The 18,590-nt window shown below is 47.1% G+C and overlaps 1 protein-coding gene across 1 annotated transcript in view; it reads left to right on the top strand.

Annotated features, from left to right (window-relative positions):
* The window catches only part of VWA8 (von Willebrand factor A domain containing 8), a 176,475-nt gene that overhangs the window by 111,349 nt on the left and 46,536 nt on the right, over positions 1-18,590 (top strand). Inside the window, exons 17-19 of the mRNA XM_068166488.1 lie at positions 8,979-9,094; positions 10,504-10,610; positions 11,662-11,768. Coding sequence (XP_068022589.1) covers positions 8,979-9,094; positions 10,504-10,610; positions 11,662-11,768 — 330 coding nt within the window. The remainder of the gene's footprint in view (positions 1-8,978; positions 9,095-10,503; positions 10,611-11,661; positions 11,769-18,590) is intronic.

Here is an 18,590-nt window from a genome sequence, read left to right as displayed (position 1 = left end):
AGTAGTGTGCCCAGGTGGCTAAGAAGGCCAATGGTATGCTGGCCAGGATCAGGAATAGTGTGATAATAAGGAGCAGGGAGGTCATTGTGCCCCTGGACTCAGCACTAGTTAGGCCACCCCTTGAGTCCTGTGTCCAGTTTAGGAAACATGTTGAGTTGCTGGAATGTGTCCAGAGAAGGGCAACAAAGCTGGGGAGGGGATTGGAACGCAGCCCTGTGAGGAGAGGCTGAGGGAGCTGGGGTTGCTTAGCCTGGAGGCTCAGAGGAAATCTTCTTTCTGTCTACAACTCCCTGAAGGGAGGTTGTAGCCAGGTGGGGGCTGGTCTCTCTTCCCAGGCAACCAGCACCAGAACAAGAGGACACAGTCTCTAGCTGTGCCAGCGGAGGTTTAGGCTGGATGTTAGGAAGAAGTTCTTCACAGAGTGATTAGCCATTGGAATGTGCTGCCCAGAAAGGTGGTGGAGTCATCATCAATGGAGGTGTTCAAAAAGGGATTGGCCGTGGCACTTGAAGCCATGGTTTAGTAGTCATGAGGTGTTGGGTGACAGGTTGGACTTGATGATCTTTGAGGTCTTTTCCAACCTTATTGATTCTATGATACTATGAATATGTACAAAATATCCAGTATTTACAATATTATAGAAATATTTACAATTAGCAAATGCCACAAAACCATCCCTGATCCAAAAGACCAGGGAAGCTGCTCCACTGCCCCCCCACCCCAAACCTCCCAAACACCCCTGTAGAGGAACCAGAGAGATAGAGTAGCTGGGAGAAAGCAGTGGGTTAAGCTTATCTCAGTGGTAGGCTGAACATGAGCCAGCAGTGTGCCCAGGCAGCCAGGAGGGCCAATGGCATCCTGGCCTGCATCAGGAACAGTGTGGCCAGCAGGAGCAGGGAAGTCATTCTGCCCCTGTACACTGCACTGGTTAGGCCACACCTCGAGTCCTGTGTCCAGTTCTGGGCCCCTCAGTTTAGGAAGGAGGTTGAGTTGCTGGAATGTGTCCAGAGAAGGGCAATGAAGTTGGTGAGGGGCTTGGAGCACAAGCCCTATGAGGAGAGGCTGAGGGAGCTGGGGTTGCTTAGCCTGGAGAAGAGGAGACTCAGGGGTGACCTTATTGCTCTCTACAACTACCTGAAGGGAGGTTGTAGACAGGCGGATGTTGGTCTCTTCTCCCAGGCAGCCAGTACCAGAGCAAGAGGACACAGTCTCAAGCTGCTCCAGGGGAGGTTTAGGCTGGAGGTCAGGAGGAAGTTTTACACAGAGAGAGTGATTGCCCTTTAGAATGGGCTGCCTGGGGAGGTGGTGGAGTCACCGTCACTGGAGGTGTTCAGGAGGAGACTTGACAGGGTGCTTGGTTACATGGTGTAGTTGATTAGGTGGTGTTGGGTGATAGGTTGGACTCGATGATCTTGAAGGTGTCTTCCAACCTATCCTATTCTATCCCATCCCATCCCATCCTATCCTATCCTATCCTATCCTATCCTATCCTATCCTATCCTATCCTATCCTATCCTATCCTATCCTATCCTATCCTATCCTATCCTATCCCATCCTATCCTATCCCATCCCATCCCATCCCATCCCATCCCATCCCATCCCATTCCATTCCATCTCAAGGTCAGCCAGAAGTGTTATCTTCCCCCAGATCAGCCAAGATCAGAGGAGAAGAGAAAAGGAATGAAAAGGGAAGTGAAATGTGAAGAATTGTTATGATACAGCTTCTCCTGTCCCAGACTTTCATCCAGTGAATTTTAGAATCATCTTTTGTTTTCCTTTTTACACCCAATAGTGATTTATTTATATTTTTCTACTTCTCTGCTCGAAATCTGCAGCTATATTTTGAGGGCATAGCCTAAAACTACCACGTGTGTGGAAATATTTTTCTCATTACTTTGTGTCAGCAATTGGAACTTCGATAGCTGAAACGTTTGGGGCTTTTTTTGGGCAGCAGGATCTACCTAGCTGTTGCAAAATGCCAAAGGGCAGCAGCAAATCCTCAGAAAAGGACGAAATTCCAGCACTTCTGGCTGTGTTGCTTCTACAGGCTGCTCTATTAAAGCAGCCCTGTCAAGAAAAATAAGTTCTGCTGACAGAGCAACCACAAAATTCTTTAAAGAGATGCAGTCAAATTAGGGTGAAAAAAGAAGAGAGAAATTATTGCTATGGCAACGAAAGCACTGGGTGGTTTTGATGGAACTGAAATGTAAAACATGTGAAATGGAATCCCACAGTTCAAGTGGTCCACAAATGTAATCTGCTCTCCATAGTTTTTGTGATGGGTAATGGGTATCACAGTGTCACCAAGGTTGGAAGAGACCTCAAAGATCATCGAGTCCAACCTGTCACCACAGACCTCATGACTAGACCATGGCACCAAGTGCCACGTCCAGTCCCCTCTTGAACCCCTCCAGGGATGGTGACTCCACCACCTCCCTGGGCAGCACATTCCAATGGCGAACAACTCTCTCTGTGAAGAACTTTCTCCTCACCTCGAGCCTAAACTTCCCCTGGTGCAGCTTGAGACTGTCCCCCCTTGTTCTGGTGCTGCTTGCTAGAGAGAAGAGACCAACCCCTTCCTGGCTACAACCACCTTTCAGGTAGTTGTAGAGAGCAATGAGGTCTCCCCTGAGCCTCCTCTTCTCCAGGGTTTTGCATTATTGCTGTTTAAGAAGCTGTTAGACTCTTCTGAACTGAAAAAAAAGTAGGTTAAAAGAATAACTTTTAGGTACACTGTTGGGACAGCAGTGTTGTTAGTATCTAACACCTAATATATAAATATATTGGTTTTAGAATAGAATAGAATAGAATAGAATAGAATAGAATAGAATAGAATGGAATGGAATGGAATGGAATGGAATAGAATAGAATAGAATAGAATAGAATAGAATAGAATAGAATAGAATAGAATTAACCGGGTTGGAAAAGACGTCAAAGATCATCAAGTCCAACCTATCACCAACACCATCAAATCAACTAAACAATGGCACCAAGTGCCTCATCCAGTCTCTTCCTGAACACCTCCAGGGATGGTGACTCCACCACCTCCCTGGGCAGCACATTCCAATGGCCAGTTACTCTTTCTTTGAAGAACTTCTTCCTAAGATCCAGCCTAAACCTCCCCTGGCACAGCTTGAGACTGTGTCCTCTTGTTCTGGTGCTGGTTGCCTGGGAGAAGTGACCAACCCCCACCTGGCTACAACCTCCCTTCAGGGAGTTGTTGAGAGCAAGAAGGTCTCCCCTGAGCCTCCTCTTCTCCAGGCTAAGCAGCGCCAGCTCCCTCAGCCTCTCCTCACAGGGCTGTGCTCCAAACCCCTCCCCAGCTTTGTTGCCCTTCTCTGGACACACTCCAGCAAGTCAATATCTTTCCTAAACTGAGGGGCCCAGAACTGGACACAGGACTCCAGGTGTGGCCTAACCAGTGCTGAGTCCAGGGGCACAATGACTACCCTGCTCCTGCTGGCCACACTATTCCTCATGCAGGCCAGGATGCCACTGGCCTTCTTGGCTGCCTGGGCACACTGCTGGCTCATGTTTTAACATGCTTGGAGGCATACTGTGCTTAAAGAGAGCTTCACAAAAACCCTTTCCAAAATATGTGGATGCCTGTAGCATTGTGAAATTACCTAAATGAGGTATTTGATGTTGGATGAGAAGTGAGTCGCAGCATGGACTGAGGGAAGATTCTTGGAGATCAGTGGTGACATGAGACATGTTGGGAGCAGCACACCTGTGCAGAGGACTGAAATGTGTGCTGTGGGTATGTCAGGATATATCTAGAGTTGCCTAAGTAAGTAAGCCTTTGCCAGAGATCCTTCTGAAATATTAGCCATTGTTTAAAGGGATGTTTCTAACAACAGAAGAATACCTGTAGACTATTCAGCCTGTGGGCATTGCCGGCACCATTGTAATTGTTTGCTTTGTTTACAATAGAATCTAGTGACCACAGTCAAGATCCTGTTGAACTAGAGGCCTTATAGATATATATGACAAGACTGTTACTAGCCTAGATTTGACTTTACAGCTGTACAATATAAAATACTACCAAAAAACCCCACAAAGTAGCAAAAAAGAGGAAATCTTCACCTGTGGTGCTCTCCTCTATGCTTACTTATTTTAGTGATGCAGCATATTATCACAGTATCACAGTATAACTTAGGTTGGAAAGGACCTCGAGGATCATCGAGTCCAACCTGTCACCACAGACCTCATGACTAGACCATGGCACCAAGTGCCACATCCAATCCCCTCTTGAACGCCTCCAGGGATGGTGACTCCACCACCTCCCTGGGCAGCACATTCCAATGGCTAACAACTCGCTCGGTGAAGAACTTCCTCCTCACCTCGAGTCTAAACCTCCCCTGGTGCAGCTTGAGACTGAGTCCCCTTGTTCTGGTGCTGGTTGCCTGGGAGAAGAGACCAACCCCTTCCTGGCTACAACCACCCTTCAGTTAGTTGTAGAGGGCAATGAGGTCACCCCTGAGCCTCCTCTTCTCCAGCCTCTCCTCATAGGGCTTGTATTCAAGGCCTCTCCCCAGCCTTGTTGCCCTTCTCTGGACATGTTCAAGTGTCTCAATGTCCTTCTTAAACTGAGGGGTCCAGAACTGGACACAATACTCAAGGTGTGGCCTAACCAATGCAGAGTCCAGGGGCACAATGACCTCCCTGCTCCTGCTGGCCCCACTATTCCTAATGCAGGCCAGGGTGCCATTGGCCCTCTTGGCCACCTTGGCACACTGCTGGCTCATATTCAGGTGGCTGTCGATCAGTATCCCCAGGTCCCTCTCTGTTTGGGAGCTCTCCAGCCACTCTGACCCCAGCCTGTAGCTCTGCATGGGATTGCCGTAGCCAAAGTGCAGCACTCGGCACTTGGACTTGTTGAATGCCATCCCATTGGACTCTGCCCATCTGTCCAGGCAGTCGAGGTCCCTCTGCAGAGCCTTTCTACCCTCTAACTGACTAACATCTGCTCCTAACTTGGTGTCATCTGCAAACTTGCTGATGACTGACTCAATCCCCTCATCCAGATCATCAATGAAGATATTAAAGAGGATGGGGCCCAGCACTGATCCCTGGGGGACGCCACTGGTGCCTGGCCGCCAGCTGGATGTGGCACCATTCACCACCACTCTCTGGGCCCGGCCCTCCAGCCAGTTCCTAACCCAGCACAGAGTGTTGCTGTCCAAGCCACGAGCTGACAGCTTAGACAGCAGTTTGCTGTGGGGGACGGTGTCAAAGGCCTTGCTGAAGTCCAGGTAGACCACATCCACAGGCCTCCCCACATCCACCATTTGGGTCACCTGATCATAGAAGGAGATCAGGTTGGAGAGGCAGGACCTGTCCTTCCTAAATCCATGCTGGCTGGACCTGAGCCCTTGGCCATCCTTCAGGTGCGCAGTGATTGCCGCCAGGATAATCTGCTCCATCACTTTCCCTGGCACTGAGGTCAGGCTGCCTGGCCTGGAGTTTCCAGGTTCCTCCATCCGACCTTTCTTGTGGATGGGGACCACATTGGCCAGTTTCCAGTCACCTGGGACCTCACTGGTGAGCCAGGACTGGAGAAAAATGATGGAGAGCAGCTTGGCCAGCTCATCTGCCAAATATTATGCAGACTTTAGAATGCCACTTTACTTAGAGATTGTATTTATCAAGGTGGCATGACACAATGTATGAAATGGTTACCTCAGTTGATATGGCCCAGCTGTAGTTCTCCATCAGTGCAGTCCTATAGCTGTGAATTAGGAGGACTGCTTATCTGCCCAGACGTACTCTACCTGGGAATGTTTCAGCTGTTTAAGATGCTCTTCGAAACAGAATATAATCTTTGACAGGCAGCAAGAGTTCTGGCTAGTGAGCAGTAATAACAGAGACAGAGAACTCACCCTCTCTCTTGTCCATGCTTCACACATGGTTGAGTAGTTCTTGAAATAACAGTTGAAATGCCATTACAGCGTCCATAATGCTGAGTGGTAAGCTGCAGTGGTTCAGAGGATGCTTCACAGTCATCCCTGAATGAGAACAGGAGGAGCAGGAGTAATAATCTAAAGAGCTGTGGCAAAAGGCATTATTTCTCAGCATTTGAGGGAAGTGTTGTACAGTTTGAGTCCTGTGTCCAGTTCTGGGCCCCTCAGTTTAAGAAGGACATCAAGACACTTGAACGTGTCCAGAGAAGGGCAATGAGGCTGGGAAGAGGCCTTGAGCACAGCCCTGTGATGAGAGGCTGAGGGAGCTGGGATTGTTTAGCCTGGAGAAGAAGAGGCTCAGGGGAGGCTTCATTGCTCTCTACAACTACCTGAAGGGAGGTTGTAGCCAGGTGGGGGTTGGTCTCTTCTCCCAGCCAACCAGCACCAGAGCAAGAGGACACAGTCTCAAGCTGCGCCAGGGGAGGTTTAGGCTGGATGTTAGGAAGAAGTTCTTCCCAGAAAGAGAGATTCGCCATTGGAATGTGCTGCCCAGGGAGGTGGTGGAGTCACCATCCCTGGAGGTGTTCAAGAGGGGATTGGACATGGCACTTGGTGCCATGGTCTAGTCATGAGGTCTGTGGCGACAGGTTGGAGTTGATGATCTTTGAGGTCTCTTTCAACCTTGGTGATACTGTGATTTCATAGAACTATTTGGTTTAAAAGAAACAATTCATGTCTGTTCATCAATAATAGAATGGGATAGGATAGGATAGGATAGGATAGGATAGGATAGGATAGGATAGGATAGGATAGGATAGGATAGGATAGGATAGGATAGGATAGGATAGGATAGGATAGGATAGGATAGGATAGGATAGGATAATCCAGGTTGGAAGAGACCTTTGAGATCATCGAGTCCAACCTATCATCCAACACTATCTAATCAACTAAACCAATGTGGTTTTCCAGGGGAAAGAAGTGATGTTAAGACATTTCTCATGTTCAAAAAATTATCAAGGGGGGAAAAAAGGCTCTGAAAGTGGAGAAGTGTTGCTTTTCTCTGGGTATTTTCCCCCCTTGCCTTAGACGGCAAACTGCAGGTTTGTTTTTTCCCCAGTTGAAACATCATCGTATATTGAGATAATTATAAGGCAGTTAGAAATCCCTTTATATCAACCAACCCAAAGCATTCTGAAATGACCTAATTAAAATACTTCACTTGACCTGGGCAAAGCATGACGTGACTTATCAGATCACACTTATTGTTGTGTGCTTCCTGCTAAAAGAAGGAACTTATTTGTATTAGATACCTTCATCCGGGAGATATAATTATAGCACGATTTCGTTCTCAGTCTTCCTATCTCTCTGTAAGTCCATGGCCATTTGCTTTGGGGGTTCTGTTTGTTTCTTTCTTACATTTTGCTCTATTTGTTTGAGGTCTGCCTTCCCAGGCATTGAATCATTTTTGTAACTCTTTGCTGAATCATGTCCAGTTCTTAGCGTTTTAACATGTGGACGGCAGAGAAGGACACAGTGTTCCAGCAACAGCCTGCAGAGGAGGCGTGTGCAGAGGTGATACAATCTCCTGACTGCTGCCCAATGTTTTCTTGTTTATAGGTCCAAGAGTCCAGCCAGACCCTTTTGCCAGAGCATTACATGTGGAGCTCATACTCCCTTTGTGAAGGGAAGATGAGTTTCTGGGGGATTGATCCTTTTACAGTGGATAAACTCCTTGTTGTGTTAATATTGTTTAATGTTAGGTTTTATATAGTGAATAAAATTCAGTTATCAGCATGCTTGTCTTCCTGTTGCTTATCAAGTGAATTTGGAAAGCTAATCTTTTGATGACATCATGATTTCCATAGCAGTGAATTACTGCAACAAATACAGAATCATAAACCTGCAGATTAAAAAGCATAACGTCCTATAAGAGGCAGAAAGTAGAATAGAATAGAATAGTATTAACCAGGTTGGAAATGACCTTCAAGATCATTGAGTCCAACTGATCACCCAACACCATCTGATCAACTAAACCATGGCACCAAGTGCCTCATCCAGCCTCTTCCTAAATACGTCCAGTGATGGTGACTCCACCACCTCCCTGGGCAGCACATTCCAATGGCAAATTACTCTTTCTGTGAAGAACTTTTTACTAACATCCAGCCTAAACCTCCTCTGGCACAGCTTGAGACTGTGTCCTCTTGTTCTGGTGCTGGTTGCCTGAGAAGAGACACCAACCCCCACCTGGCTACAACCTCCCTTCAGGTAGTTGTAGAGGGCAAGAAGGTTTCCTCTGAGCCTCCTCTTCTCCAGGCTGAGCAACCCCAGCTCCCTCAGCCTCTCCTCATAGGGCTTGTGCTCCAAACCCCTCCCCAGCTTTGTTGCCCTTCTCTGGACACCTTCCAGCAACTCAACATCTTTCCTAAACTGAGGGGCCCAGAACTGGACACAGGACTACGAGGTGTGGCCAAACCAATGCAGAGTACAGGGGCACAATGACCTCCCTTCTCCTGCTGGCCACACTGTTCCTGATGCAGGCCAGGATGCCACTGGCCTTCTTGGCCACCTAGGCACACTGCTGGCTCATGTTCAGTCAGCTGTCTACCAGTAACCCCAGCTCCCTTTCTGCCTGGCTTCTCTCCAGCCACTCTGACCCCAGCCTGTAGCACTGCATGGGGTTGTTGTGGCCAATGTGTAGAACCTGGTACTTAGATGTATTAAATCTCATGCCCTTGGACTCTGCCCATCTGTCCAGCCTGTCAAGGTCCCTCTGCAGAGCTCTCCTACCCTCTGTATTAGCCATGGCTTATTTGATTAGGTGGTGTTGCGTGATAGGTTGGACTCAAGTCTTTTCCAACCTGGTTAATTCTATGCTATGCTATGCTATGCTATGCTATGCTGTGCTGTGCTGTGCTGTGCTGTGCTGTTCTATTCTATTCCTATTCTATTCTATTCTATTCTATTTGTTGAAATAATTCCTTCTGGATTACTTTTTTTGTCTTGATTTGTTTGATTGAAAGTCTGAGATCCAGTCCCAGAGATAAGCAATTAAACTCCCTGATGTCTTTCTGGCAGGCACAGTCCCTGGCTTCATCTCTATCTACTCGGCAACTGTTGCGAATTTGTCGTCGGCTGTCACAGCATCCAGATGAAAGCCTTTACTATGCTGTTAATAAAGCCTGCCTCTCCAGGTAGAAGTGCTGGTTTGGGTGGAAGTTGGAATCAGTCAGGGTTGGAAGGGACCACAAGGATCATCTAGTTCCAACCCACCTGACATGGACAGGGATACTTCACACTAGATCAGGCTGGCCAGAGCCTCACCCAGCCTGGGCTTAAACACCTCCAGGGACAGGGCCTCAACCACCTCCCTGGACAACCCATTCCAGGGCTTCACCACTCTCATGGGGAAGAACTTCTTCCTCACATCCAGTCTGAAGTTCAAGAGTTCCTTGCTCAGTTAAGATGCAAGATAGCTGTTAATGCATTTTAGTAGATTATACAGTGGCTGTCTTGCTCCTTAAAGTCTGTACTGGTTTTAGATGTATTTGGTGATTTTTGAGGCCTTTTCCAACCTTATTGGTTCTATGATTCTATTCTATGATTTTACCTCCACACCTGGGTCACAGAATCACACAGAATCACCAAAGTTGGAAGAGACCTCAAAGATCATCAAGTCCAACCTGTGGTATTCTCAGACCTAGGTGGTCAGTGGAAATGATTTTGTGCTCTTTTCTGCCCTTTATGCACATATTTGGCTGTATTATATAAATTGGGTCCATTATCAGCATTACCTCCTTGTCTCAAAACACTCAAGTTGAGGAGGAGGTTCTTCACCATGAGAGTGGTGAGACCCTGGAATGGGTTGGCCAGGGAGGTGGTCGAGGCCCTGTCCCTGGAGGTGTTTCAGACCAGGCTGGATGAGGCTGTGGCCAGCCTGATGTAGTGTGGGGTGTCCCTGCCCATGTCAGGGGGGTTGGAACTAGATGATCCTTGTGGTCCCTTCCAACCCTGACTGATACTATGAGACTATGATACTAAATCATATGCATATAAATGATATTAATGTCTAGTGTGACTGGGTATTAGATGAAATGCTTGCTTTCAGTTCTAAAAGCTGCATCTTGAAAAGTTACAAACTATTTGCAGCACTGAAATGGCCTAGTTCTGGGCACCTCAGAGTTCACTTTTTGTGTTTGGATCCCGAGGTCCAAGTGAACTGAGTCAGGAGAAAAGTTATTTCCCAAAGAACCATTGTTTCTATTGTAGCTCTTACTGGCAGTGGAATTAGGACATTACACATTTCCAGTCTCAATCCATCCTACTTCACAACCCTGTTGTTGATAACACTAAAGCCTTTTAAAAGGAGCATGCCACAGGTGTGGTTTACTGCCTATGGAAAAACTTGGTTTCTCTCCCTTGGCTTGGATGCAATGTTGAAGACTGTTTGGAGCATGAAAGCAATAGACATACAGGGTTTGGAATTCCAAGTAAAGTTTCATACTGCCTGTAGATTGCAGAAAATACTCAAAAGTTGTGGGCTTTGTTTTGTTTTCTTTTAAATCCCTTAAAATACAACCTCCCTATTATTTTTCTTCATCAGGTTTTTGCCAAACCTTGCTAAATCAGCTCTACAGAAGCACCTGCAGGACTCGGGTATTGAGACAAGTGCAGATGACACGAAGAAACAAGAGGAAAAGGATTACACATGTAAGCTTCTGCCATCTTTTGCCCTGTTCTTCATAAATGTTGCTCAGAGTTCAGCACAGAAATGTGTTTTAATTATCCTCCCCAAAAATGTGCAGTTTGCTCCAGTTATAGCCCTTTGACTTTGATCTACTGAGAACACTGTGTGGCTCTCAGTATGTTATATTGACCACTGTATTCCCAGCCCAGGATGTTCTTCATCATGTTTAAGTTCTTCCATGGAGCTGGGGTTGCTTAGCCTGGGGAAGAGGAGGCTCAGGGGAGACCTTATTTCTGTCTACAACTACCTGAAGGGAGATTGTAGCCAGGTGGGGGTTGGTCTCTTCTCCCAGGCAACCAGCACCAGAACAAGAGGACACAGTCTCAAGCTGCACCAGGGGAGGTTTAGGCTGGCTGTTAGGAAGAAGTTCTTCCCAGCAAGAGAGATTGGCCATTGGAATGTGCTGCCCAAGGAGGTGGTGGAGTCACCATCACTGGAGGTGTTTAGGAAGAGACTGGATAGGGTGCTTGGTGCCATGGTTTAGCTGATTAGATAGCATTGGGTGATAGGTTGGACTCGATGATCTTGAGGCTCTTTTCCAACCTGGTCTGGTCTATTCTACTCTATCCTATCCTATCCTATCCTATCCTATCCTATCCTATCCTATCCTATCCTATCCTATCCTATCCTATCCTATCCTATCCTATTCTTGGAATCTGAGTTTTTTTTTTTCCTCCTTTGTTTTTTTCCTCCCTGATAACTCCTCTTCTGTACAATCACAGTCTTCAGTCTCAGTTTGATCTTCATATTTCTTTGTTCTGTTTTATGCCATCACTTCTTTCTCTCCATGGTTAGTATCAACTTTTTTTTTCTCAATTAAAAGTCTTGGATTATGTTCTGTGCCAGAATGCAAGCAAACTCCTTTATTAGCTTCCCTTCATTAAATTGCTGTAGTTGTTAGGTATCACCCTTATTATGCAGGTCTTTTTTTTCCTTTACTTCACTCAACTTGTACTCATTTGCTCAAAGGATGCTGTAAGTAATGGATTTGCTTGTTTCCTGAAAAACATCTAGGTGAAATAAAGGATGGGATTCTGAAGATAGGGTCTGTGACAATGCCAGTTTATAACTCCACTGAGAAAATGAAAGTGCCTGACGTTTTGTTTTATGAAAATGCACAGGTAAGTACAAATCTCTGGCTGCTGAGGTACAAGAAGTTTGTTAAATGTGCATGCTCACAATATATGAAACCATGTCCTAAGTGAATGTGGTGGTTTGAGCCTCAACTGGGACTTAAGAACTCAGATGGGGGCAAGGCTGAGAATCCCTCCACCCCACGCCCCCCTCCTCATTCCCAGTAGAGAGGAGAAAAAAGAAAGGGAAGGAGCAAATCCACCAAGAAATAATTTGGAGTCAGCTTGGAAGTAGAGAGATAAAGAATTTTCTTTAAACAGTATATATATATGTAACAAAATCAGGTAGGGTTCACAAGGGTAAGGAACAAGGATGGATGGGAGAAAAAATAAGAATACAAAACCAGTCTCTTTGAAGAGGTGTGGAGGTAGCAGGGAGAAGGACCAGGCCTGACCACATGGCAGAGTAGCAGGGAGCCACCAGCAGTCCTTGTCCAAGCAAAGGCAGGGGCCCAGAGAAAGCTAATGGCTGCAGTGTCCTCCTTTTTATAGCCTTGCTGGACAGGGAGGGGGAGTGGAACAGACCAACTTAGTTTCCCAGGGGGAAAACCCCCTGCAGGGAGGGCAATGCTCTCACAAGCCCTCCCTGCCCTGCTTCCAGGATGGGTGTAACCCATCACAGTGAATTTTAAAGATAGATTTGTTTAGGCTAAGTTTTTTTTTCACAGGAATTGGTGATCATTTCAGATGTGTCTTCACCATCCCTTTGTAAAGAGATGGTTACAATCCTGTGGAACATTCACAAGCCATGAGTGAGCAGCGGCTGACACAGAATTTTTTAGAACTGTTTGGTCAGATGTTGAGTGATTTTAGTTTTTTCTCTTGCTGCTGCTGTACTGATCCAGTTCTAGTCTGAGACTGTTTAACAGGCTTGTACTTGCCTTGTAGTTGAATGAACACTACATGTTTGAAAAGCAAGGCGAAGTGCAATCAGTTAAATGGTTATTAGTTAATGGCTTATACATTCTTTTAAGGAGCTTATTAATTAGTCATTAGTGTTAATTAGTTTGTAGTAAGAGTAATTAGTGAACACAAGGAAAAAAGAAGGGCTTGGTGACTGTGCCTTTTTGGGTTTTGTTTCCCTTCCACCTCTTTTGTAGAGGTAGATGTACTGCAGCTTGCTTCTGCATCTAACCTGGAAGCCTCAAAACTATCACACAAGAATATCCTTAGGAAGAAAATTACCCTCTGACTTGTCTTTACAATATTTTACCTCTAAAAGGCAACAGTAATAGTGTGATCTTTTCATATAGTTGTCTTTTAGGAGCCTGGTGTGGATTTGCTTCCTTTTCCTTTCCTGTTCTTTTTCCTCCTCCCTTGCTTGCCGGTTCTTCACAGAAAGACTGTTCTGCATGGGTATCACCTCGTGAAGGTGATGACAGGCCATGCAAGGGGAACAGATGATTCACTTCTTCATCTTCCCCTCTAAAATTTCATGTGAGATTGCTTTGTGTTGCCATTGTGGTAAAGCACTTCATTTGGGTCTGTTGGAAATGAAATCCTGGCTTACAGGATGTTAAGTCCTTACTAGGACTTTACATCTGCATTGTTTTTTCCACTTTCTTGCTTATAGCTTGGGAAAACTATACACAACCTGTGTTCAGATAGAGGGCATCAGCTTCATCTAGGCAATGACTGTTGAAAATGGTGGACAAAAAGCTCAACAGGAGCTCTCAGTGTGCACTTGCAGCCCGCAAAGCCAATCAGATCCTGGGCTGCATCAGGAGAAGTGTGGCCAGCAGGTCAAGGGAGGTGATCCTCCCCCTCTACTCAGCTCTGCTGAGACCCCACCTGGAGTACTGCCTCCAGTTCTGGAGCCCCTATTCCAAGAGGGATCTGGAGGTGCTGGAAGGTGTCCAGAGAAGGGCCACGAGGATGATCAGAGGGCTGGAGCACCTCTCCTATGAGGACAGACTGAAGGAGTTGGGGCTGTTCAGTCTGGAGAAGAGAAGGCTTTGAGGTGACCTAATTGTGGCCTTCCAGTATCTGAAGGGGGCCTACAGGAAGGCTGGGGAAGGACTTCTCAGGATGTCAAGTAGTGATAAGACTAGGGGGAATGGAATGAAGCTGGAGGTGGAGACATTCAGGCTGGAAGTGAGGAAGAGGTTCTTCCCCATGGGAGTGGTGAAGCCCTGGAATGGGTTGTCCAGGGAGGTGGTTGAGGCCCCATCCCTGGGGGTGTTTAAGCCCAGGCTGGATGAAGCTGTGGCCAGCCTGATCTAGTGTGGGGTGTCCCTGTCCATGGCAGGGGGGTTGGAACTAGCTGATCCTTGTGGTCCCTTTCAACCCTGACTGATGCTATGATACTATGATACTGTGATACTGTTCTGTATCTGCCCCTGGTAGTTAACGCACTCTGCTTGCTGGAGGAAACAAGAATGAATTACCAGTCAGGATAGCAATTCCCATGCCTAAAACAATTCTGCCCTTATTTTCTGTATTGCTGGTTTGTAGTTCAGCCATTCAAGTGCTGTAATGACTGTTTAGCAAAGCCTGCAGGAGAGCAAATCTGACACATGAGTCTAGTGCAATATGTCCCCTTCATTACCTAAAAACTACAGATAGAAACAGAGGAAAACACCCACATCCTCAGCCCTTCACAGTGCTGCATGATGCAATGAAGTACCCAGTTTTGCCCTCTGTGTGTGTTTGGTATTGACACATTCCATGTTGCCCTGGAATTTGGCATTGCTGGGGAACGTTGCTGTTGGTCCACAAATGGCACAGGGTTGGAAATAATTTTCAGTTGGCATGCCAAATGCCACTTTCAGGCCAAGCTTTAGGGAGCATGGATTTATAAACTTGACATTAGGAGCAGATGTTAGTCAGTTAGAGGGTAGAAAGGCTCTGCAGAGGAACCTCGACCGACTGGACAGATGGGCAGAGTCCAATGGGATGGCATTCAGCAAGTCCAAGTGCTGGGTGCTGCACTTTGGCCACGGCAATCCCATGCAGAGCTACAGGCTGGGGTCAGAGTGGCTGGAGAGCTCCCAAACAGAGAGGGACATGGGGGTGCTGATCGACAGCTGCCTGAATATCACAGTATCACAGTATAAGTAAGGTTGGAAAGGACCTCGAGGATCATCGAGTCAAACCTATCAGCACAGACCCCATGACTAGACCATGGCACCAAGTGCCACGTCCAATCTCCCTTTGAACACCTCCAGGGATGATGACTCCACCACCTCCCTGGGCAGCACATTCCAATGACGAATGACTCGCTCGGTGAAGAACTTCCTCCTCACCTCAAGTCTAAACCTCCCCTGGCGCAGCTTAAGACTGTGTCCTCTTGTTCTGGTGCTGGTTGCCTGGGAGAAGAGACCAACCCCTTCCTGGCCACAACCACCTTTCAAGTAGTTGTAGAGGGCAATGAGCCAGCAGTGTGCCCAGGTGGCCAAGAAGGCCAATGGCATCCTGGCCTGCATTAGGAATAGTGTGGCCAGCAGGAGCAGGAAGCTCATTGTGTCCCTGGACTCTGCATTGGTTAGGCTGCCCCTTGAGTCCTGTGTCCAGTTCTGGGCCCCTCAGTTTAAGAAGGACATTGAGACACTTGAACGTGTCCAGAGAAGGGCAAGAAGGCTGAGGAGAGGCCTTGAGCACAGCCCTGTGAGGAGAGGCTGAGGGGGCTGGGATTGTTTAGCCTGGAGAAGAGGAGGCTCAGGGGTGACTTCATTGCCCTCTACAACTACCTGAAGGGTGGTTGTAGCCAGGAAGGGGTTGGCCTCTTCTCCCAGGCAACCAGCACCAGAACAAGGGGACACAGTCTTAAGCTGCGCCAGGGGAGGTTTAGACTCGAGGTGAGGAGGAAGTTCTACACCGAGTGAGTTGTTTGTCATTGGAATGTGCTGCCCAGGGAGGTGGTGGAGTCACCATCCCTGGAGGTGTTCAAGAGGGGATTGGACATGGCACTTGGTGCCATGGTCTAGTCATGGGGTCTGTGTTGATAGGTTGGACTCAATGATCCTCAAGGTCCTTTCCAACCTTAGTTATGCTGTGATACTGTGATACTTATGTGTCTGCTTACAAGTCCTTTATGCAAATCACTAATCTGAAGTGTCTGTGTGCATCTTAACACAGGGATAGTTTAGGTCCTGGTACCAGGAGAGAAAAAACCCCAAGGTTCAGTACATAGTTTCTCTTGTGGGAAGGCATCACAGGGGGAGTATTCATGCCTTAGAAATACAATAATGCAATCAGTGTTCATGGTAAAACTGATTTCCTAGAATTTATACAGTGTCTAGTCAAAGTTATTCTCATCAGTTATGAATTTCCACTGTATGTGCCTGCCAGACAATGTAGTGATTTGCCTTGAAGTCAGTCCTCTGCTTAAATTGTGTGGTGAGTGTTCAGTAGTCTTTTTGACATGCCTGGTTAGGATTTTGTGGTATTAAGCTGTGTTTACAAGAGTGTCTTCCCCCACCCCCAGCTGCTGAGGAGATTTGGGAACCTGAAAAACATCTTTCACGCAGTTAGAAGCAGCATTTCTGTGCTCAGAAGTTAACAGGCAAGCTACTGATTAAAAATTATTGGAAAGTCAAGCACTAGAGATGATAATATGTAAAAAAGAAGTATATGTTTATCTGAAGACAGCCATTCATTTCTCCTAAGCAGGCTGTCTGACCTACTTACAGATGACCTATTTTCCTAGATACAGTGGAGAAATATACATGACTACTGTGAGTAAAGTAGCCTGCATTGCCGCGCCACCCTTAAATCCTTTCAAGCCTTTTAGACAAGTCTTGTGTGAGGAGCAAGATGGGGTTCAGTGGTACACGGTATGCTCTACCTTTTATGATACTGGGTGTATGTAAAATCCACCCTGAGCATTCATTCAGTATCAGTTCATTCAGTATCACTATGGTTGGAAGAGACCTCAAAGATCATCGAGTCCAATCTGTCACCACAGACCTCATGACTAGAGTAGGGAGGACACTACTGCCCACTGCAGGCTTGAACTCACAACCTTCCCATTAAGGGTCTTATGTACTACATTTTGGCTGTGCTTCAGGAACTCTCCTCTCCTATGAGGACAGAGTGAAAGAGTTGGGGCTGTTCAGTCTGGAGAAGAGAAGGCTCCAAGGTGACCTAATTGTGGCCTTCCAGTACCTGAAGGGGGCCTACAAGAATGCTGGGGAGGGACTTCTCAGGATCTCAGGTAGTGATAGGACCAGGGGGAATGGAATGAAGTTGGAGGTGGGGAGATTCAGGCTGGAGGTGAGGAGGAAGTTCTTCCCCATGAGAGTGGTGAAGCCCTGGAATGGGTTGTCCAGGGAGGTGGTTGAGGCCCCATCCCTGGAGGTGTTTAAGCCCAGGCTGGCTGAGGCTGTGGCCAGCCTGATGTAGTGTGGGGTGTCCCTGGCCATGGCAGGGGGGTTGGAACTAGATGATCCTTGTGTTTCTTTCCAACCCTGACTGAAACTATGATACTATGATTTCTCAGGATCTCAGGGAGTGATAGGACTAGGGGGAATGGAATGAAGGTGGAGGTGGGGAGATTGAGGCTGGATGTGAGGAGGAAGTTCTTCCCCATGAGAGTGGTGAAACCCTGGAATGGGTTGTCCAGGGAGGTGCTTGAGGCCCCGTCCCTGGAGGTGTTTAAGCCCAGGCTGGATGAGTCTCTGGCCAGCCTGCTCTAGTGTGGGGTGTCCCTGCCCATGTCAGGGGAGTTAGAACTAGATGATCCTTGTGGTCCCTTCCAACCCTCACTGAAACTATGATACTATGACTTCTCAGGATCTCAGGTAGTGATAGGACTAGGGGGAATGGAATGAAGCTGGAGGTGGGGAGATTCAGGCTGGAGGTGAGGAGGAAGTTCTTCCCCATGAGAGTGGTGAAGCCCTGGAATGGGTTGTCCAGGGAGGTGGTTGAGGCCCTGTCCCTAGAGGTGTTTAAGCCCAGGCTGGATGAGGCTCTGGCCAGCCTAATCTAGTGTGGGGTGTCCCTGGCCACGGCAGGGGGGTTGGAGCTAGATGATCCTTGTGGTCCCTTCCAACCCTGACTGATACTATGATACATCATAAACACTTTCAGACTCAAGCTTGCATTTTCTTATCTTTGCTTTCCTTGAAAGTAAAGTTTGATTAGCACAGAAAAATATATTTGTCATTAAGCTAGGCCTGGTGTTTAACATTTAATAAAATAAAGGTGTATTATTTACATAGCTGTGCCAGCTGCCTTTCATTCCCTCTATTGGCTTTCCGCAAACTTCTACCAGGATACATTTTTGCTTCCTCCCAGTACAATTGCTGGAAAATTGTGATACAGTTGTTATTGAAAGTTCTTACACTCTGACTGACAAGCATTCAGCTAGGCTAAAAGGAAATGCATTTGGGGTGATTATGGAGAATTAAATATATTTAGGGAAGTCAGGCACCCGGTATCAGTTGGAGCAGAGGAAATACGTAAGGAGAGTTAATGGTTTTTTGTTTCATTGTTTTGGCCACTGGATACTTTGCTTCTGCTATCATTGGCTGAGAGAATCTTGCTAGGAAATAAATAAGTATAAAGCTCAAAAATCAGAGGGACCACTAGATGGATAAGGAACTGGCTTGATGGCCGCACCCAAAGAGTGGCTGTCAATGGCTCCATGTCCCAGTGGAGGCCAGGGACAAGCAGAGTCCCTCAGGGATCAGTCCTGGCACCAGGCTTGGTCAACATCTTTGTGGGTGCCATGGACAGTGGCATTGAGTGCACCCTCAGCAAGTTTGCTGATGACACCAAGCTGTGTGGTGCAGCAGACACGCTGGAGGAAGGGAGGCCATCCAGAGGGACCTTGACAGGCTGGAGAGGTGGGCACAAGCCAACCTCAGG

The sequence above is a fragment of the Melanerpes formicivorus genome, unplaced genomic scaffold, assembly GCF_026170545.1.
Source record: "Melanerpes formicivorus ecotype bairdi unplaced genomic scaffold, bMelFor1.0.p_v2 SCAF_101, whole genome shotgun sequence".
NCBI lineage: Eukaryota > Metazoa > Chordata > Aves > Piciformes > Picidae > Melanerpes > Melanerpes formicivorus.
This window is presented reverse-complemented; position numbering and strand designations above follow the sequence as displayed.